The sequence below is a fragment of the Choloepus didactylus genome, chromosome 4, assembly GCF_015220235.1.
Source record: "Choloepus didactylus isolate mChoDid1 chromosome 4, mChoDid1.pri, whole genome shotgun sequence".
NCBI classification, from domain to species: Eukaryota; Metazoa; Chordata; class Mammalia; order Pilosa; family Megalonychidae; genus Choloepus; species Choloepus didactylus.
Window position 1 is genome coordinate 169,739,313 of NC_051310.1, and position 22,668 is coordinate 169,761,980.

Sequence of the window (22,668 nt, forward strand, 5' to 3'; positions counted from 1 at the left end):
TGATCTGTATGTATTTGTAAAATTCCAGATTTTGGAAAAATTCCAGAAATTCATAATACTTTGAAAAAAATGTATCACTTTATTTGTACACTTAAAAAGTTGTACATAGAAACTTATGATACAGTTCTGAAAAACTGTAAGAACTGTTAGGGAAAAGGGAGGGTTTTACCTTTTTTTTTTTGATTGATCATTAAGGAAGTTAGAGAAATAAAACAAAACACAGTAAAATGTTTAAAAATTAAAGAACATTTTCCAGGTAAAAATTTTATAAATACAAAACAAATTCACAAATTACTTTGAATGCTAAATAAATATCTAGTTAATAAACTCAGACTTAATACCTCCAGCCAGCACTGGTACAGCACTTCAAGGATATAAAATTGGATTCATTCATGTGTAGTGTTGAAAGAATGTGCTCATTAAACAATTCTTAGACATATACACATTTTTCTAAACTGTGTTATAGCAGAAGATTCATCTGTGCAGATAAATTCTCCCTTAATATCACAATTTATAAAAAAAAAAAAAAAAAAAAAAAAAAATCATCAATGACAAATAAACCATAGATGAAAAAATACTTCCCCAGATATTTGGACACATGAATGATCTCAAAAATGTACAAAAACCTCTGTAAACCAGTACTGTATCCAATACATCTATCAAACTTACTAGATACCGAACAAAACTGTAGCAAAGGAAAACTTTCCTACATTCTCCTGAGTGCTTAATATTAAAATTGAGAATATAGTGCAGGCCACACTTCAATGTGGTCAATCAGTTGTTATTGCTTTATGCATACATGTCTGCTTTAGAGCATGATTTAATGTTCCATTTTCATGAACAATTTGTTTTTCCTCAAATATATCCTTTAGAAGGACAAAATTAGATTCGTGACTTTTTTGCAGCCGGTGGTGTGCTAACTGGGTCCATATTAATGGGCGTGACATGGAGTCCAAGCTTTTGAGCCTGAATGTGAAAAAACGCTTGAAGCCTAGTTCCAGCTTTAGCTTCACTTGTGTTACGGGGGTTGTACTCAAAGCAGTTTGAAAACATCAACTCAATATCATCAATAAACTCAGCTAGAAAGAAAGAAAACAAAATGAGATCAGAATAAAAGTACTGTCATCAACATAACTACATTAATTTGTGTCATTCAAATCAAAGGAAACACAGCTTCTACCTCTTTAAATAAAAATAAACATCAAAGGAAAACATAAATTACTTACATGCTAATTTATATTCACATTTGTTCACTTTTTCACGAATTATATTTAAGGCAATGGGCTTTTTGATGATGTCATAATAGTCTGGGACCTGTAAAATAATTCAGATATCTTTGCATACAGAAAATTTATCAGTGGTAAGTGGTCAAACACATGAAGGCTTTGTACTTGAAAAGCAAGTTAATATTAAACTTTGAATACTATTATCCCAGTAAAATCAAGTAATACATTTCAGTCATTATAATGTTGTAGAAGCCTATTTGATACTATAAAAAATGTTAATGACTTGTTGTGAAAAGAAAGAAATTTAAATTCTTAAAATATGCATTATTGCTTTTGTAGTAAGGAATAAAATGTATGTAACAAAGCTTCATTCAACACAAAAAAGACTCAGGAAAAATGAGTCAAAGATGTGTCAGTTTAGAAATTGACATCACATCTGTTCATTTTAAAAATAAACTTTTATTTTGAAATAATTTCAAACATATGGGGTGTACATTTATTTTGAAAAAGTTAACAGCTTTGTTCATTTTCCAGTACTTGCAGACACAAGTAATTCCAGGAAATAAGACAGTTAATGCCATTGTATTGGCTGCAGTGATAACAGGGCAATTTATTCTGCTTGTCTTAATACTTGTTATAACATAAAGTATAATGCTAGTATACTGGCTGGCAGATCTAGTTTTCTGGAGATTCTGAATTATTATATTGTTCTTTCTGAAGAAGGAAACACAACACACTCAAGTCTAGATAATTTTACAGCAACCCAAACAAGTGATTCATTAGTGTTAATGACGGAAACAAATTTAACATGAATCAAGAAACTTGAGTTACAATTTGAAATTTACAGAAAGCATACTTTCATTATTTCTGTATTATGATTTGGAACTATAGTGTATACGTGACCAATTAATTGAACTGTAACAAGCAACAAGTATTGGGAGGGGGGAACCAAACTATTATTCTTTGAGTTTTTTCAGTGTAATTAACCACTTGTTCTGAAATCTCAGAACTCTTAATAGCTACTGATGAAAGGCTTTCAAATAAATTAATTTTTATTAGATACTATTCAGTGCTAATTTATCCTCCACATTCTTGTTCCAGAAATCTCAAAGCAGGATTCTGATGATGTTACTTTTTCATTCAAAAACCTTCACCCACACACAGGAAAGTGAGACCCTTTATAATCTTGGGTTTGAGTCTTTTAACACAGTTGCCCCTCCAGTTGAACTATCCACCATTCCCCACATTCTCATTTATGGGTCTTTTAACTTATAGTTCCTTCTTCCTGAAATGCCCCTATTCCATTTCTCACTGCTGAAATTCTGTCTTTCTTCAATGGCCAGTCCCGACAGTTCTTCCATTTAAAAACTTTCAAATTTCTGCTGTTCCCTTCCTCTGGAATGCTTAAATCAATCTCTTCTCTGCTTTTGTTACCACTATTATAAATTCTATTACAGTATCATAACACTGTTCTATCTCTGTTATATAGCACACCATATTCTAACATACATACATACATAACTCCAGTACCATCTCATAGCCCTTTTTAGGTTAGGCCACCATTGTTATCTAAGATAACTTATCTTTTACATTAGCATTTCTCAAAGTATGGTCTCTGGACCATCACCATCAGTATCATCTAGGGACCTGTCAGAAATGCAAATGGTCAGGCATATCCCAGATCCAGTAAATCAGAAACTCTGGGGTTGGGTCCAGGAATCTGTGTTTTAACAAGCCCTTCAGGTGATTCAGATGCATGCTGAAGTTAGAGAAACATTGTTTTATATAATAGAAATACAATTAATGGTACTCAGTTGAACTGACTATTCAGATTCATTTCATAGCATAAGGCCACTGAGATTAATTCAATATTCATATTCCTAAGAATCAATCACATGATTAGAAGGGACCAAGAAGGCTCTCTCAACATTTTTTTTCACTACAGAAAACAAACTTCCAAACTGTGTTAAAACAAAGATATATTAACAACGAATAACAGCTATTTTGACTACCTCAAAGTTGCCATGTGAACTACGATAATATACACGAAAGGATATTATAATATCTAGTAGTAGTATTATTACCTGAATTTTAGAAACCAGTTTCAAAAAGGGCCAGCTGTCATCATGCCGTACCAATTCTATAACAAGTTGTTCAAAAGCAGACAATTCATGAACTCCTCCCTGTCGGCCTGAACTCCTTCGATTCAATGTCATAGGAGATGACTCTGAGTAAATAATGAAAACATTTTAGGTGATAATAAAGCAAAATATCTGATCACCACAAGCTAATCTGGGCATATAAATACAAACCAAATTCAAACAGAAAATAGGCACTCTATACACTGAGATGTTATCTAACTCTGAATTTACTTTCTGAGAGATCAAAGTGTGAACTAAATATTATTTCCTTCTTGATCTTACCAATTTTCAACTGAATTAAACACTCACTGGAAACAGATACTAAAGAGTATAATACAAAGGAAGAGTCTAGAATAGGTTTACGGATTACTTTGATTCCATTTTATTAAAAATAGTTTTCCAACCACAACATAATAAAACTAAGCAATTCTCTGATATTTCCTGTTTCTTGTTTATTTGTTTCACATCCTTAAAGTATTCTCAGATCTAGAAACTAGGCCTCTCTTTATATATTATCTTGCATATTGTACAAGAAAATGTCAGTTATGAAGTAACAGATTATTCTTACAAATCTTAGTTTTAGTATATGAAAAATTCCTTAAAGCAAAATGCTTTCTCATAGATGCAAGAAAGGTTCATATATTAGTAGAAAAAAGTAGTATGGTCCATAGATGAATTTAAGTGTTTAAATTCTCCAGTCACAGTGTAAGTTCACATATTATCTCCTTTATCTGTCCTTAGAACTTGGCTTGGTAATTTCACAAAGCACTAACAAAAAAATCTTCAGCAGAGTTTTTTGAATAAAAATGTTTCAGGTGTACCAGTTCTCCAAATAACTTGAAGTTCAGAATGGAGAAGAGCAAAAAAGCTAAATTACATCTTGATTGGTTCATTGTTTTTAGGCCATAAAAAATGATCATACATTAAGTATATAATTGAGACTATTTTTTATTGCAAAATTGTTAAAACAAAATGTTTTAAACAGTAATTAAGCAAAGTTATGATACCTCTCCCTAAAACTTGACATCCCAGTGACTGCATAAACTAATTACGTGCCACTCTTTCACCAATGAATTCTTTTATCCTGTCATGTGTTTGAATAATGCAATATAACCTATATAAAATTCTATAAAAATCAGTAGTTTTTATATTTAACTTCATTTTTTGAAACATCAAAGTTTTAATACTACTGACATTTTAAAGTAAGACAGGATTAAAGAGATAAAGAGTTAAGATTACTATAAAACAAGAATTATCATAATTGAAAAGATAGCTGATCATTCCCTAAAAATATTACTGCCCCTCCCATCCTCTCTCACCCCCCAAAATTCAGTAGGAACCTTACCAAATAAGCTAATGTAGCTCGTTGAGGTGACGACTGAGTATGTGTGTTTTAAGTGAGACAAAGGTGAGAGAGAATAAAAAGAATTATAATGTGTTACATCGAGAATGCTCAAATATTGGCCAAACACCTCCATTAAAGGCAGAACGCAGTTTGCATTTTTTTTAGACTACTATGGCTATGCTAGAAAGACTAATAATATAGTTTACTTTATTCCCTAAAAAGCTGTCCCTTCAATGAATACCACACTTCAGTTCAGGTTGCTCACTAATAACTTAGTTTATCTGGTAACAGTCTTTAAAAAATGACCCAAAGTATATCAACATTTAGTCTTTCTAAATTATTCAAGTTTCCTGGTAAGGAATAGTTTAAATTATACTTGCTCATACCTGTACATTGTCTTTTCCTGCCTCTTCTCTTAGATTCACTGTCTTGGAGAGAAAGTTTTGGAGCAACATTCAAAGATCTTGACTGCTCACTTGATTTTGTGGCAATGACTCTGAAGTTAGGGAACATGGGACTATTTTCTGGTGTATTGTTAGCACTTCTCCTGCCTCTGCGTTTTCTACGAGGACTAAGTAGTTCCACAAATACATCTGCTTGCAGTGGGCCATGACTCTGGCGAGTAGAACGACTGGCAATTCTTAAAGATTTAGTTTCTGTAGAAGGAGCAGATTTTATCTTTCTTAGGCTTCTACCAGTAGTTCTAGAAGAAACAGTTGTTTTGGGTGTACTCTGTTGACTCCTTGAAGTATATCTTCCAGGATCTTGTCGTTGGCCACGACTTGAGAAAGAACTAAGTCTTCCTCCTCTTGTTTTAATTGGTAATCTAACTTGTGGTCTTCCTCGTTTTGGTGGGCTATAAGTATGATTAGAACACACAATTATTGTACAGAGCAATGCTGAACATATTATTATTTCTATTCCCCATTCTACTACTTAGCCAATACGTTCTACATATATTGCTTTTCTATATCAATGAGACTTATCCTATACTCAATTCTTTAAACTTAAAGTCAACAGTTTTTCATGGAAATCTAAAATGTGCTTCCATATATTTCTTTTAAATGCAAAGATAATATTTAATATTTTCTTGGTAACTCCAGAACATTATCATGAAAACCAAGTACTAAATTATGATAAACTATAGTAAAATTCTTAGGTGAATCACTAAGTAAACCTAGTCAATCATGATGAGAAAAAAGTGATGAACTAATCTTAAAATGAGTTTCTTTTGTCTCCCTCTGCTAAAGGAGACTGTCACTTTTCATTACCATTGACAATGAAGTAACCTATAGTTTCGGCAATGGTGGCCAATGAAGTAGGCCTTGAACCTATGGTTCCTGAATACCAAACCAAGAACTTCTTAGTTATCTTCTGATTCTTACTGTAAAACACAAAACTATATTCAATCTTTTAATTGCCTTTTTGTAGACAAGGATGAAACAACCCTATTAGGCCTCCTTTTATCTATCTCTGCACATACCTGGACTTCTGAAAGTTTACCAAGAATATTTGCAAGAGTTTTCTAAATTCTCTATCTTTATCCTCAACAGAATACTGTCCTCACAAACTATAGGGAAGATGGCTCCATTTAGCTGGTATTATTAAAAAAAAAAAAAAAAAAAATGACTTGTTTGAAACAGATGGGGTGGCTTTCTCTTCACTTACTCTCCTCAGACAGTGGACTTTTCAAACTTCACCAGTTCTAGTTTGCCCTTACTTGACAATTATTTTCCTGATTCCACATGAACGGGTTTCAAATGTTAAATAAAGTTTAGGGGTTGGCGAGAACAAGGAGTACAATATGACTTGCCCTGGTGTGACTGGTTATGGCCAAATCTACTGACAGAAAATCCCTAGAAAATACACAGTGGGCTTTCTGGCATCTCTCTCTCTCTCTGTGGACAGACAAGATCACCAATATTTGGGTATACCTCCTCGAGAAATCAAGGGAGACATTAATGAGATGCATTCATCTTTACCTCATAAATATCCTTTATACTGCTTAATTGCTGCTTTAGGTATAAACTTAAGTAAAATCAACCTTGAATTGGCATTCTTGTACAAACCTGAACTTATAAGTCATTTGGTGACCTGGCCAAGCTCACACAGGTACTGTACTCCCTCAGGAATAATTTCAAATTTTCTAATATATAAAGTAAAGGTAACTCCAAGCCACTGTATTATAAACTAGCTAAAAAAAATAATTGACCCAACTATTCCATTTATATTTGAATAGTCAAGAGATTGTCTAGTTAAGACTTACTGATTCTCATTTTATTGCATGTTCAAACTTACCTGACTTCATCTTCTTCTTGAGAGTCATCTTCATCTTGTTCTAACTCATACTCTTCCTCCTCACTTTGACCCTCTTCATCATCATCATCAACTTCATCATCCTCACCTTCCATATGGTCTTCTATTTCTTCATCACTTTCCAAGGATGGTCTCTGTCTAGAGGAAAGTCGTCTAGAACGTTGCTTTGGCCGACATTCTGGACAAAACCAATCTCCTTCAGGAACAGTCTGATGAATCACATAAATAATCATTAATCATCCGTCACTCAAAATCTCAACCTCTCAACTTTGAGTATTGGCAGAAGAAAAAAAATACCTTGAGCTTTGGTCGAACACAATAGGTATGATGACCCCGATCACAGCCATCACAAAGTACCATGCTTTCAGCATCACCCTTCTTTCGGCATATCTTGCAACGAGCATTCAGTATAGACTTAGACCATATTACACTACGATCCAAGGTGGAGAGGTGAAGAAAGACTTGGGATAGACTAGCAGAAGAAAGGAGAGACTCTCTCCAACGGTCCAGGACTGTTTTATAAGAACGTCCACTGTCACTGGCATCTTAAATGAAAAGGAAAAGTGATTAAAGTTTCTAAGCAAACCCTAGACATCTGCTAGAACTGCTTTCTGGGCAGTTAAAACAGTTTAAATTTTATAGTTTTTCCTCTTCTAATACTCAACATAGTCTGGTTCTATCCTACTATTATGCTTATACAAAACCTCTTAGCAGTAGCATAATGGTTAAGAGAGTGTGTGCTCTGGAGATAGTTTGCCTTGAGGTATTTGCTCCCTATGTGAGCTTAAACAAGCTACTAACTTCCCTGTGTCTCACATTCCTCAATAGTATTATGTGGATAGTATCTATTTCTGAGGGTACTGGGAAGGGTAAATGAAGTAATATACATAATGTACATAAAGTACCTAACATACACTAAATGGTATTATTGCTATCATTATTCCTGCATTATATTGTTCCCCTATGTGTAGCACTTTAGAAGATACGAAACAAGTCTTATTCCGTGGAACTGCCTTTAAGGAATTTATGATTCAGCTGGGAGGGTGAACATATACAATGAGTTAAAACCATAAAGCAACAGATCCGTTAAATACCAGTGGACCTTGAGCTTCTGTTTGAATGTTGGGCAGGGTGAGACACAGATAAAACCTAGGGCCCAAAATGGCAAATCCCTCTCTAAAAAGCTACAGACCCAAAAGGCTACACCTGCAAATGTCAGAGTGGAAAAGAGAGCCATATAGAAAGGAGGTAGCAAGGAAAATCTGCCCATTTGGACTTTAGCGTTGGGTAAAAAGGGGGAAAATAGACCCTGAGAACCTGAAACTACAAGCAGGGCCTCAAATAAGTTTAGAACCTGGAAAAAACAACAACAACAAAAAACAAAACCAGGTCAAGATTTTATAGTGGTCCAGGATTAGTAGTAACTTCATGTGGCCAGGTGAATAGCAGAAGTGTGTACAAATCCTTGCAAATTCTCTCTGAAGAAATTTCCACAGATCAAGTTCTCAGAAATGTGGAACCCACAAAGGCAAATATGGAAATAAAACACTGTAAGTGAGAGCTAGCAGAATCAGACCCATGAAAACTTCAGATAATGGAATTAGACACAGAATACAAAATAACTATGTCTAGCATATTTCAAGAAATAAGAGTTTGAAAATATGAGTAAATAAACGAGCAATTTGAAAAAGACTCAGAAAGAACATCTAAAAATAATTGAGATATTATTAATAACTCAATGAGGGAGAACTCAATGGATGGGTAAGATAGCTCCTTAGCAAAGGTCATGAGAAATACTTGTGAAGTAGGAAAAAAAATCAAAGATAGATTATTTAGAATGCATGCAGTAGAGTTGGTATTTTTCCATCTTTTTGGCTCTTTATCTATGTCCTTTTGTTTAGGTGTGTCTTCTGTAGAAAACATATAACTGCATTTTGTATTTTTAATACAGTATGACTATCTTTAACTTTTTTTTTGGGGGGGTGGCCCATCCCATTTATTTATTTTTTAATTAGACAAGTTGTGGGTTTACAAAAATCATGCATAAAATAAAGGACTCCCATATGCTACCCTATTATTAATACATTGCACTGTGTGGTGCATTTGTTACAACTGATGAAAATATATTTTCATCATTGTACTATTAACTATAGTCCATAGTTTAACTGTACATGGTTTAACATTTTTGTGTTGCGTTGTGTATGTTAATACAACTGTATAGTGTATTTAAATATACAATTCAGTGCTGATAATTACATTCACAACATGTGCTACTATGACCACCATCCACTACCAAAATCCCATCATCCCAAACAGAAACTGTACATTTTAAGCCTTGACTCCCTATTCCCTACCCTGACCTCATCCTGTGGTAATCCACATTCTAGGGACTCTGTGAGTTTTCTTATTCTAATTATTTCCTATCAGCGAGATCACACAATATTTGTCCTTTTATGTCTGGCTTATTTCACTTAACATGATGTCTTCAAGTTCCATCCATGTTGTCACAGTTATCAGAACTTCATTCCTTCTCATAGCTAAATAACATCCCTTTAAGTGTATACAACACATTCTGTTTATCCATTCATATGTTGACAGCTACTTGGGTTTCTTCCATTTTTTTGACTACTATGGATAATGCTGCTATGAACATCAGTGTGTAAATATCCTTTTGAGTCCCTGCTTTCAATTCATTTGGGTATATGCCTAGAAGTGGGATTGCTGGGTCATACATAATTCTAAACTAAACTTTCTGAGGAAGTGCCAACCTGTCTTCCACAGCGGCTGTACAATTTTACATTCTCACCAGCAATGAATGGATGTCCCTACTTCTCAACATTCTCTCCAATACCTGTAATTTTTCTTTTTTTTAAATAACAGCCATTCTAGTGGGTGTGAAATGGTATCTCATTGTGGTTTTGATTTGCATTTCCCTGACAGCTAATGATGTTAAGCATCTTTTCATGTGCTTTTTTGCCCATTTGGATATCTTTAGAGAAATATCTATTCATCTTTTGCCCATTTTTAATTGGGTTGTCTTTTTGTTGTTGATTTGTACAAGTTCTATATATTCTAGCTATTAAATCTTACCAGATATGATTTTGAAGTATTTTCTACCATTGTATAGGTTGTCATCTTTCTTTGAGGCAAAAAAGTTTTTAATTGTGATGAGGTCCCATTTATCAAAACATTACCTAACACAAGGTCCTGAGGATGCTTCCCTATGTTTTCTTATAGGAGTTTGATAGTTCTAGCTGTTATAGTAAGGTCTTTGATCCATTTTGGGTTCATTTTTGTATATGGTGTGAGGTAGGAGTCCACCTTCATTCTTTTGCAAATGGAGATCCAGTTTATCCAGCACTATTTGTTGAAAAGACTGTTCTACTTAATTGAGTGGGTATCAGTTAGTCATATTTTTGAGGGTTGATTGCTGAGCTTTCAATTAGATTCCATTGGTCTACATGTCTGCTCTTGTGCCAGTACTACACTGTTTTGATTACTGCAGCTTTGTAATAACTTTTAAGATTGGAAATGTGAGCTCTCCAGCTTCATTCTTCTTTTTCAAGTTGGCTCTGAAATGGTCTCTTATTCCATTTCTCATTGTTGAAATTGTCTTTCTTCAATGACCAGTCCCCATAGTTCTTCCATTAAAAAACTTCCTAATTTCTTCTGTTCCCTTCTGTCTGAAATGCTCAAATCAAAAGCTGTGATCAGTGATCAGCCCGTGCCCACTCTGTATCTTGGGGAAATGGATTTTTATGTCCCTCTCTGGCACCAGCAAGTTACACCATGGGCCAGATTCCACTGTGGCCTGCTGTTGAGAGAGGGGGATAGGCACTGGTAACCACCGCCAATTTACTGGTGTTTACCATAATTTACCAGCTTTTTCCTCCTGCTCTTCTCTGGATGTTGTACTTTGTTCTGCTAGACTCCAGAGTTTTGAAACAGTTGCTTCAGACAGTTCTAAATGTTTAATAGCTCTTCTGGTGGAGGGACTGATGACTGGAGTTTTCTTCTCTGCCATCTTTCCACTCTTGCTTTACTTCTAATTGGAGAATTCAGCAAATTTAAGTGCATTTGATTTATTTCCACCCTCTTATTTTGTGCTTTATTCCTGTCTTGGCTTTTCAATATAAGCCTTTATGAAAAGTTCTAGCCTGTGTGGGATTTCAGAGGAAGGAGTCAACATGAATTGGTATTTCAAAGGTGATGAAGAAATATTCCTAGATAAATCAGAGGGCATTCTTGTTGGTAAGAGCAGAAATAAGGTTACAGAGGTCAATGTAGGGTGGAAGAAAAGGACAAATTATGACAAACCTTAGAAGTCAGTTTGAATGGTTTCAACTCAAAGGATGGTCAAACACCATGGACTTTGATCAAAGACAAGTTTTAAGAAAATCAAATCATTGGCAGTTCACAGTCCACGGTTCAGTTCTTAACCCACCAACTTTTACCCACTTTTAAATTCTAGCCTGTAATGGATGTCTACATTTTTCTATTTTCTTATAGTACATAAATAAGGATAAAAATAGTATAAACAATTGATCCCATTTTTCTGTAATTGTTTCCTTATCTTAAACCTTGTTTCTATTCTAACCAGCTAATATAACTTTCAAGGGCAGAAAATGTCGTTTCTCTTTTATCTTCAATTATGCTAGCACAGATCAATTCTTCAAGAAATGACTAATTATAATGATCTTATTTACATAAAATAAGGTAGTCACATGATCAAATATTACACTGGAAGATTTCATACTGCTTAACTGACTATATAGCAATGTAGGCTTCTCTGGGGGACAAAACATTAAAACTGCTGTCCTTCGGTCTCCCTATGCTAGTAAAAGAATAAAAATGCTATGAATAATACTGCATGCAGTTAAATAAATGTAAGTTCCTTAGCTGTTCATTCTTTTCACTAATAGATACATATATTAAGATTTGCTAACATCAACCTTTTTTTGCCCCAATCTGAAGGAGTTTGATTAGCTGAGGTGTGAAATGCAGAGAGGAAGGCATCATATTGTTTCGTAAGCTTGCCTCCAGCCCATTCCCTTCTAAAGTCAAATCCAAGGTATTTCTTCAAAAACTCAATATACAAATCAGTATTTAGTAATATAGACAGTAAAAGCATAATTCTTAAGAAAGACAAAAAACAAATTTCTTTAAAAAGTTAAAAATTTACCATCTCTCTTACTAGATTGAGCTTCCTCTCTCTTTTTCTTGTCTTTTTTTATCTCCCTTTTGATCTTTATTAATTTCTGTGTTACTTAATTTCAAATTGATAGTTAGCTTAAGCATCTTTTTGTAGCTTAAGGGTTTAACCATAAGCATAACTTTATAAATGATGAACTTATTAATCTAAACAAACAATTCTCATGTATTTTGTCTAAAATAATAGAAATGTGTTATCTTTCCCAAATTAAAAAAAAATCCCTAGTTTTGTCAATATACTTAATTACTAGAATAAAAGGGACATGTTAAGGCAGGTGGAAGATAATTAGAATAGAACTTTCTTACTTGGTTTCTGAAGAAACTGAAATAATTTCTGAAGCTAAACTTGGAAAATTCCTACCATGGTTAATTTGCTATGTTGAAAAATTATCAGGTGTGGAACCTTCTCCTTTCTCCCAGATTAAGGATCGTCTTGATTTCCTTGCTCTATATATTTAGATTAAGACACTGCCATCTCCTACTGTCCCATTCAAAATAAACTATCCAAAGGCTTACAAAAACAGATCTACAGATATCAGTTATTCTGTAAGTTTCCTAAGGACCAGCAGCGATCAACATTTATCACCAATTTAAGTTAGGTATGTTGACCTTTTCTTATTTCACTTATTTTTTCAAGATTCTAAATTAAAATTGCTTCAGGATGAAATGAACATCCTCTAATACTGCTGTAATCAAACCAGAATACTGTGGCTCTCAGATTTCATACAACCTGCTAGTTAGAAGTTGCACTATCTAGCAGGTTAACTTTTTCCCTTTTGCTTGAATTTTTAAAACAACAGATGAAAACACAGACACACTCAAAAACTAATTTGATTTCTCACCCATGAACTTATAAACAATTTTAGCTGATGGCAATTTTAAAAATAGAAAAATTAGCAGAATTGTGTTTTAATCCTTTGGAATCACGGGGCTAAGGAGTTGAATATAAATAGCTTACATTTATAAGAGCTGCATGATTTACAAATAATTGAAATTTTAATTGAGATCACTGTTGAGTAACATGCGGTTGTAAGAAATAACAGAGTGATCTGTTGTATACCTTCTTTGACTCTAACAGAAAATACTAAGAAATATTCAAGACTGGGAGAATAAATAAGAGTGACATAGCAAATGCCAACTGTAATAATATCTTTGTGAGCTGTAGTTACACATTTTATTTCTTATAAAGCTATTTTTAATGTGAAAAGTGACCCACTAAGCTAATGGAACTGAAAATTTAAAGAACATGAATATGCTTAGAACACTAATGATAGACTGGTCAGAAACTTCATTTTAAAACCAGATTATTTTGCAAATATTATATTCACATACCAAAATTGCTCCAATAGCATCATCAATTTATAAAAACTATTCTAACTCAACAAAGTAATTTCAATTATTTAAGGAATTTAGTCTATTCAAGTTGCTCTTTCACTATGAGCCCAAGAAATGTTTCTGTTTTTTTTTCTAATTGTTTCTTTTAGTACCCCATTATTGAGACAGTTTATAATTAAACACCTGAAAAAGACTTTAGGGAAATAGAGGCAGTTATGAAATCAAAGTTGATTTAGAACTTGAAACATATTTTTCCAGAGACATAGTGATTAGGTTCCTAGATTAGTTCTTTGATTATTCAGAATCTGGTTTGGTCACCTTTCTTTTGATAAAACTCTTTACAGAAGAGATTGAAAGAAATGTTTAGAATATATTTGTTAAAATGAATAAATATCTAGAATAGTTTTTTTAAAAAAGTACTTAAGTATTATTTGAAAAACAAATCTCACCTGAAAGAAATCATATTTTAAAATGAAAACAGTAGTCTCAAGTTGTTTCACCTCAGTTTGTATTAACTCTATGTGAAGATAATCAGTTCCATTATGTCAGTCAATAAAATTCTATTAATTTAAAGGGCAATGTCAAAATTACTTATATTATTGATAATTTTAAAATAAAAACAGATACTTACCAAGTGGAGCTTTGAGAAAACGCCTCTCAATGCCCTGCTCTATTTGAAATAGTGCCATTGCCAGATAATGAACCACATTGCTCACCGATTGTGGTGTACTTGCATTAGTTGAGACAGTACTTGGAGTTTCTGTTTTTATCCCACCAAGTCTACAATTAAAACAATAAAGAGTTTATGATACTTAAAAACATTATTAGGTGAAACTTGGGCCCACTCATTCATTCAAAAGCTTATGTAGCACCTGTGTAAGAAATAGTTCCCTCAATCTCAAGGAAATCTTATCAGCTAGTAGGGAAGGGGAAAAAAATACATAAATCAAGAGCTAAAGTCATATTAGGAGGACAGAAGGGCAAATATTTGGAGAGCAGGCAGACAAGACAAGGCTTAGGGGAAAGGTTTTAGAGGTGACATTGTGGTAGGCCTAAAAGGATTAAGTATTTATCTCAGTCTGCTTATTTCTATTGTCTCTTACTTCAAATTTACTTGGATAGGACACTTATAGCTACCTTCTAACTTGTTCATTAGCCTCTAATCTCTGCAATAAATCTCCACTCTGCTGCTGAAGTGATCTCTTTAAAGTGCAAATCCATGCACTCAAAGTCTTTGTACAGTCTTTCCTACCAGTCTTATATCTTCTCCATCTCTAGGTCTGAGCTTTGCTGTCACTTCTCTAGCACTTCCTTCACTATCTTTCATGGTCCCTCATGATAAGGAGCCCTCCTATGTACTCCATTTGATCTTGGTATTTACTGCTGTCAGAACTCAAACTCTGTTTCATAACTGCTAACAATGTCTCCCCATCATTCCCTTTCTAGATTACAAACTCCTTAAGGGCAGATATGATCCAAAATAACTCTGCGAAAGAAGAAAAAAAAACAGATAGTAAAAAATTTCTTTTTGAAATTAATAAAAGTTTAAGGTCAAAGACTATTGTTTTTAAAACCCTTAAGAAATGATTATTAACCTAACAAGTTGGCTTTTTGGGTTAGAGAGAGACTGAAGTTTTGAAAATCATTATTTCCTTGGTTACAAATATTAAAGTCCTCATGAAGAGTTTTTTTTAACCTTATTTATCAAAAAATTAAAGAAAAAACATTTCAAACAAAGCAAAACAAAGGAATAAGAAAAACAACCTAAAATAACTACCTTGCTTCCAACATGTTCCTATCATACCCAAGAAAATTAACAAACCATATTCATTCCTGAGCATTCCCATAACATTAAGATTACCCTCCATAGCTTACCTGTTTTTATTAGATTACTCATGACGAGTTTTTAAAACAGAGATTTTAAAGAAACATACACGCTTAAAGAAGAAACATATATACTTTTAAAAAGACTTAAGTGGCAAGAAAAAGAGATGGCTACTTTAGAAAAATCATTTTTGTACCTGTCTTTTACTATGACCTTTGGTTGCTCATCAATTTCCATCTCTTCTATATCTTCATTCACATTTTTAATTATCCCGTTTTCCTTGTTTTCCTCACTCAACAGCTCATATCGTCCACTTTCTAAAGCTGATCTCCACATGTGTCGATCTGTTACCTGTAAAAAAACCCAAATTTACCAACCCTGGAAAATAGCATATGTTGTTCTTAAGAGGTATGAGGTTCAAAATACATATTAAAAATTCATGGATATTTTAGAACAGATTGAAAATAAAAAAAGGATAGAAAAATAAGGCTACCAAGTGGCTAAAGAGGAATTCGCATCATTCACTGATGAAAGGTTTAATACTTGACTCAGAATCTATATAAAGAAAGTATAAACAATTCTAATATTAGTCACCTGAGAGCAAAAAGAGTGTCAGGTGATTGACAGCAAAGGAATGAACAGAACACAGACCAAGCATGAATTATGGATTTTAAAAAGGTTACAAAGAAACTAATAAACAAACCAAGACTCTGCATAGCAGCTGGCAGCTATTCAAAGGAGAAGAAACTATTGCTACACATACCATCAAACATTTTTATAATATTAAACATTAATAACAGGAAGGTCAATTATGTTCATTAAATTTTGTTTAAGAAAGCAGAAAGTCATATAGTATATTTAAGAAAGAGTTCTATCCATAAATAAGATTTTGATGCAGGGGAATAAAGTTTTCATAAAATAAAAAAAAAAACATATTCCCTTGTATTTATTCAAAACACATATGCCTTGTCTATATCAAATAAATTAACACATATGACACAAAATTCTGGTCAAGCAAATAAGGTAAACAAAATCTGGACAAGGACGGACCTTGACTGCCCCTAATGTTCCTTGGTAGATTCTGTCTTCAATGTCCAAAAGAAAATCTCTAAGCCTCAATTCAAGCTGCTTTTCTGCAGACATCTGAGATGGATCATATCCATTGGAAGATCTTCCCCGACAATATAAAGGTTTGCTATCAGTTTGAGGTTTGTCTGAAATAACAATCAAATATCTATATTATGATTTTCTTATTACAGTCAAAGATTGTGATATACAATTTTTAATACTGAAGACAACAAAGGAGTCATGGTAAGCCCCTGAATTTAAGCAGTCTACCTATAAGATCTCATTTAGCAATATAAAAACTTACACCTAAAAATGCCTTACTGCTTTCTTACCTGTCATCAATGGACCAGCCATCAAATGGGAAAGGCTGCTACTTAGGAGATCTGCCCTTGCAACTCATCTCCAAAGAAATGATCACTAATGCAACCTGCCCCTGGACCCTCAGCCAAAACCCTTAGTGAGTAGCCCCAGGCATTAGAGCCTTGGGCATTTCCTGTCTACTGAAAAAGGAATAAGATCAGTAAGAATATACATATATATTCTCATCCTACCAGATGTATCCCTCATAATCCAAATAGAAACCAACAGTTAAAACCTAGAGAACCTCGTTTTGATAAAGAAATTCCAAAACTCTAACTCATAAACTTGGAGGGCATGGTCCAAATGAAAGATAAGAAGTTTTAAATATTTCTCTAACGGTTTGAAAAATGGTTAATCCCCAAAGACCAGAGACTATGGTGAGAGGAAAAAAAAAAAAGGTTTTCAGCGAAAATTTACCTGAAAAATGAAATTTCTCTTCAGAAAAACAGGCTAACTGTGCACATATTCTGCTTTTCTCTTGCAACAATGTTTCTTTTAAGGCACTTTCTCTATGTCCTCTAGAATTAAGAGCTTCAATAAGCTGCTCTAGCTGTTCACAAGAACTGTAAAAACACCACCGATTTGGCTTATGCACTGGTTTTGGCAGCTGCAGAGAATGATCACATGGACCTTGCTCAGTGTTGGAGGTAGATTCAGACATCAAAGACTCTCCAGTTTTAGTGGATACCTGAGGATCTTGAGACTGTACATTATTCTGAAATGTAGAAGGTCTAGGCAATAGCATGTCTTCAGTGAGACCAGAAAAATCCTCTTCAATAAACAATCCAGGAATAGAAGGGAAAATCCAATATCGCCTATACATGCGGTCACGGCCCAAGGGAAAGATATTGGTACATGCTATGGCACTTTGAATTTTTTCTAAGAGCTCTTTCTCTTTTCGTTGGTGTTCCTGTTTTAAAACTTCTTCCTCATCAGCAGTAAGAGGCTCTCTCATCACACAGTTAATTTCTTCTTGCCTTGTAAATTCTTTAAATCCATTCCGTCCCCTTTTCCCTATAATTGAAATAACATCATTATCTTTTTAATTTTTATTAGAAAAATATGAGATACAAAGTGATCCCAAGTTACTATGTTAATAAGAAATTGACACACTTGAATTTAAAGGATCACTCAAAATCTGTGATCTCCATACTGGAGAGTACACTGGAGAGTGCACTGGAGAGATCACTATTAGTGATACTGCAACATCCCTTCCTCTAAAGCAGGGATCAGGCAAATTTCTGTAGGGGCCAGATAGTAACTATTTTAACTTTTAAGGCATCTGTCAGAACAACTCAACTCTGCTGTTGAAGTATGAAAGCAGCCACAGATAATATGTAAACAAATAAGCATGACTGTGTTCAATCACAATTTTATTCATCGACACTGGGACATTTCCCAGACTCCCCGCCCTCCCACAGCCCCCCACTCTACCCCCAAGGCAGGGCTACATGAGGAAGTTCTCCTCAAAGAAAGAGAGCAGAGTGTGGTATGTATCCTCTGGTTTCTTCTTTCCCCCTTTCAACTAGCTAGAATGGAGAACATAAGGATGGCAGCAAAAAAGCATGGCGATACCAACAAGGTGGAAAAAGCCTGAACCCAATGACCTGCCTGGATTTTATGATATGCTGAAGAATTAAACTTCTCTCATTTCAGCCACTCTTAAATGGCTAAAATAGTTGGAAATGTGTGTTTTACTTCTTTTGCTCTAAAGAATTGTGTTTCTTTAAAATTTGGTACAATTCAATTATAAAATTGTCTGGGATTGATGTTTTCTTTATAGGAAGTTTTTATTATTCAATTTTACTGAGATATATTCACATACCATACAATCATCCAAAGTGTACAACTGTTCACAGTACCGTCATATAGTTGTGCATTCATTAATCCAATCTATTTTTTGAACATTTTCATAGGAAGATTTTTAAAACTGATTCAAATTCTTTAATGGTATAGAACCATTCACCTTCATTTCTTCATGAAACCATTTTCATAATTGGTATTTTTCCAGGATTTTGTCCCTTTTGTCCACATTCTCAAATTTATTGCCATTAAATTGTTTATGCAGTCTCTCTATCCTTTAATTTCCACTCGATCTGTAGCTACACTGTTACTCTTTTCAGTCCTAATTTTATGATGCACCCCCTCTTTAAAATATCAATTACAACAAAGGGTTGGCTAGTTTGTATCTTTTTCAAAGAACTTTGGCTTTGTTTCCTATCAATTTCTACTCTTTTTCTATGGTTTCCATCTATTGCGAGGGATTATCTATTTTCTTCTTCTAATTTCTTTAATGAATACATAGCTCAATTTGCCTTTCTTCTTTCCCTAGTATGTAAAAGCTATAAATTTCCCTTTAAGAAGAGGGACTGTATCCAATAAGTGTTAATATGCAATATCAATTCGTTTTAAAATATTTTCTAGTTTCCATTATGGTTTCTTCTTTGACCTATTACTTAGAAATATGTTTTTAAATTCTAATCCTATCAAGTTTCTTCGTTTTGGTTTTCTAAACCAGTTGCATTTTTAATCAGAGAATACAGTCTCTATGACACAGGAGAAATTGTCTATTTATAATAAACAGTTAGAAAATAATATGTAGAAAAAGATTCCATCCACAATATAGACACAAAATAACCTTAAGGATTTCCTTCAGCAGTTACCATTTGGGGGTGGTTAAGGAGCCTCAGAAGTAATCTGTATCAACAGCTTTTGAAAAATGAATTCCCTAATAAGTAAATAAAGAAATGTATTCCCTTTGATCCAATAATTTATGAAATTTTAAGGCAGTAAGATATATTCATTCCCAGCAATATGACACCAATTATGAGCATCAGTGATTTTTTTTTTTTTTTTCTCTAGCACCCAACAGGCATTCAATGCATGTTAAATGAATACATAACAGAATAAAAATTTGTTTGGCCTGATATAAAGCAGTAAATACAAAAATTCAACACAACTTGCTGACTAGGCAAAGTTGAAGTTATGAGGAGCTGATCTATCAAAGACACATGAATGTTGTCTCTCTCCTCTAAACTATAAATGACATGCTGATAAAGACCTACTAACAAATGTATTAATGTGACTTCATAACAAAATGGTCACAATTTTAAAAACGCATCACTGCTGGGAGTTGGGCATTTAAAACACACACACACCTCATACACACACAGGAATCACATATATTTCAGAATAGTTGAATTAATAAAGTGCCTTACCAATTAAAACAAACAAAACAAACATGGCCTTAAGAAATTTCAGTATTACCCTTTCTGCCTCTTTTATGTGATCCTGGGTCATCTTCATCATCAGTAACTGTATCTTGATCTAGTTCCTTCTGCTCTACTTCTTTGCTTTCAGTGCTAGTATCAAAATCTTCCCTTAAGGATAAAAACAAAGATTACATTCATTAATGAATAGTTAAGTCATTCATCAAATATTTATTACCTGCCTACTAAGTATACTCAGGAGATAGTGAACAAGATGGACACAATCCCTGATGAGAGAGAAAAAAAATAAATACTTATATAAATCATTGTAAATTAAAATATGTAATAAGTATTAAAAAGGAGACATTCAAGATGTTATGACAGCATTTAAAGGAGAACCAAATCTATCTTGGGGATCAAGTAAGGCTTGCTTGAAGAACTGACATTTAAACTGAGAGATCAGAGAGAACTGGTGAGGAAGATAGCAGGTGAGAGGAAATGCATTTCAAACAGAGAGGATAACATGTGCAACAGGAGGATAACATGTGCAAAGACCTGGGGTTGAAGGGAAAAGGAGCTTATAATTTTGAAAAGGGTATGATGAACAAGGTGGTGAGTAACTCAAGATACAGATGAAAAAATAAAACAGGATAGATCATGCTGAACCTTGCAGGCCATTATCCAAAAAGCAATGAGAAAAAACTGAAGCATTTAGAGAAAAGGGAAGTGATACGATTAGAAAGCAATCTGGCTGCTACATGGAGAACGGATTGGAAAGGAAAGAGTAGATGAAGGGAGACCAGTGAAGAGGTCACTGTAACAGCCCACGTGGCTGGCTGGGAAATGATAGTGGCTCAGAGCAGAATGGTAATAGCGACATTAAGTAGCAGCTCTATTCCATGCTTAGCATTTTTTTTTAAATAAATTGAGATATAATTCATAGATCATAAAATTTGCACTTCTAAGTGTACAATTCAGTGGTTTTCAGTATGTCACAAGCTTGTGCAACCCTTACTACTATATAATTCCAGAATATTTTTATCAATCCCAAAGAAAAACCCTATACTCATTAGTAGTCACTTCCCATTTATTCCCTCCTCCTCCTGTAAGCCTGGCAAGTACTCATCTACTTTCTGTCTCTATGGATTTGCCTATTCTGGACATTTCATATAAATGGAATCATATAATATGTGGCCTTTGTTTCATATTGCATATATGCTTGTTTTATTTTGCATATTGTTTCCAAAGTTCATCCATATTGAAACATATGTAGGAACTTCATTGCTTGTAATTGCTGAATAATATTGTGATGGGCACTTGGATTGTCTCAACTTTTTGTCTATTATGAATAAGGCTACTATGAATATTCATATACATTTTTTTTGTGTGGAATGAAATTGCCAGGTCATATGGCAACATATGGTTTAACTTTTTGAGGAACTGCCAAAAAGTTTTCCAAAGCTGCTGGACCATTTTACATTCTCACCAGCAATGTATGAGCTCCAATTTCTCAGCATCCACAGCAATACCTGTTACTGTCTTTTTGATTAAAGCCAATAGTGGGTGTGAGTGATATCTCATTGTGGTTTTGATTTGCATTTCCCTGGTGGCTAATGATGCTGATCATCTGTTCATGTGCTTGTTGACCATTTTATGTCTTCTTTGAAAAAATGTCTATTCAAATTCTTTGCACATTTTAAAATTGGGCTATTTGTCTTTTTACTGTTGAGTTCTTAAGAGTTCTTTATATATTCTGGATATTAGATTCTTATAAGATATGATTTACAAATATTTCATCCCATTTGGTGGATTGTCTTTTTACTTTCTGATAGTGTACTTTGAAACATAAAAGTTTTTAATTCTGATGCAGTTCAATTTATCTATTTTTCTTCAGTTATTTGTACATTCAGTGTTATATCTTTAAGCTTTCTTAAGGTATCCAAATTCAATTTTTTAAAGTATTATTGCTGGTAATACAAAAGGTTTGTGACCTATGATATTAAGACTTATTAGGTATTTTAAAGTCAATATACTAATTTTGAAATACTGAGATTTGTAGAAACGTCACTGTAGATTTTTTTTTTTTAAATGACTACTTCTGGTAAATTTGAATATGGTTTGCCAGATAGCAATATGGAAACATTTATACTTGTTTTCATAGCCAACCCCCTTGCCAAATGTTTCAAATTGTAATAAAATAGTTGGGTAGTCACTAAGTTACTTAAGCTGCTGACATTCTGTCCCTATCTATGCCTTCTACCAAAGCCTTTAATCTCATCCTATCCCTCACTAAGGCTCAGAGGAACTCTAAAAAACAGTGCATATCTTTGATAATGTTGCTGGCAGAAGTAGGAAGATAAAGTATTATTAATACTAGAAACATTACATTACTGGTTAAAATTTACTATTAAAAAGTTTGCTGGGAAATTATCATTTTATAACTAACTGAAAAAATGAGTTCTAGATTTTCTAAAAAGATGAAAGCAAAAACTTTCGTAACAACACACGTGCAATTGAAGAATGTCTATTTGTAAATTTCATATGCTTACTAACAATTGTTATGTACCTTAGAAAATGGTTTTCTAAAATTTTTAAACCATTTTAGAGTTTAGTGTGACTGATTTTTATTCTT

At 33.6% G+C, this 22,668-nt stretch overlaps 1 protein-coding gene across 1 annotated transcript in view; it reads right to left on the minus strand.

Moving 5' to 3' along the window:
- Nucleotides 1-849: 849 nt before the first annotated feature.
- Nucleotides 850-22,668, minus strand: part of BAZ1A (bromodomain adjacent to zinc finger domain 1A) — a 107,139-nt gene continuing 85,320 nt past the window's right edge. Inside the window, exons 16-26 of the mRNA XM_037834808.1 lie at nt 20,095-20,207; nt 17,245-17,841; nt 16,450-16,613; nt 15,596-15,750; nt 14,206-14,354; nt 7,326-7,573; nt 7,011-7,237; nt 5,099-5,568; nt 3,311-3,453; nt 1,227-1,314; nt 850-1,079 (exon numbers count right to left, since the gene is read on the minus strand). Of these exons, the coding sequence (XP_037690736.1) occupies nt 883-1,079; nt 1,227-1,314; nt 3,311-3,453; nt 5,099-5,568; nt 7,011-7,237; nt 7,326-7,573; nt 14,206-14,354; nt 15,596-15,750; nt 16,450-16,613; nt 17,245-17,841; nt 20,095-20,207 (2,551 nt within the window). The 3' untranslated portion in view covers nt 850-882. The remainder of the gene's footprint in view (nt 1,080-1,226; nt 1,315-3,310; nt 3,454-5,098; nt 5,569-7,010; nt 7,238-7,325; nt 7,574-14,205; nt 14,355-15,595; nt 15,751-16,449; nt 16,614-17,244; nt 17,842-20,094; nt 20,208-22,668) is intronic.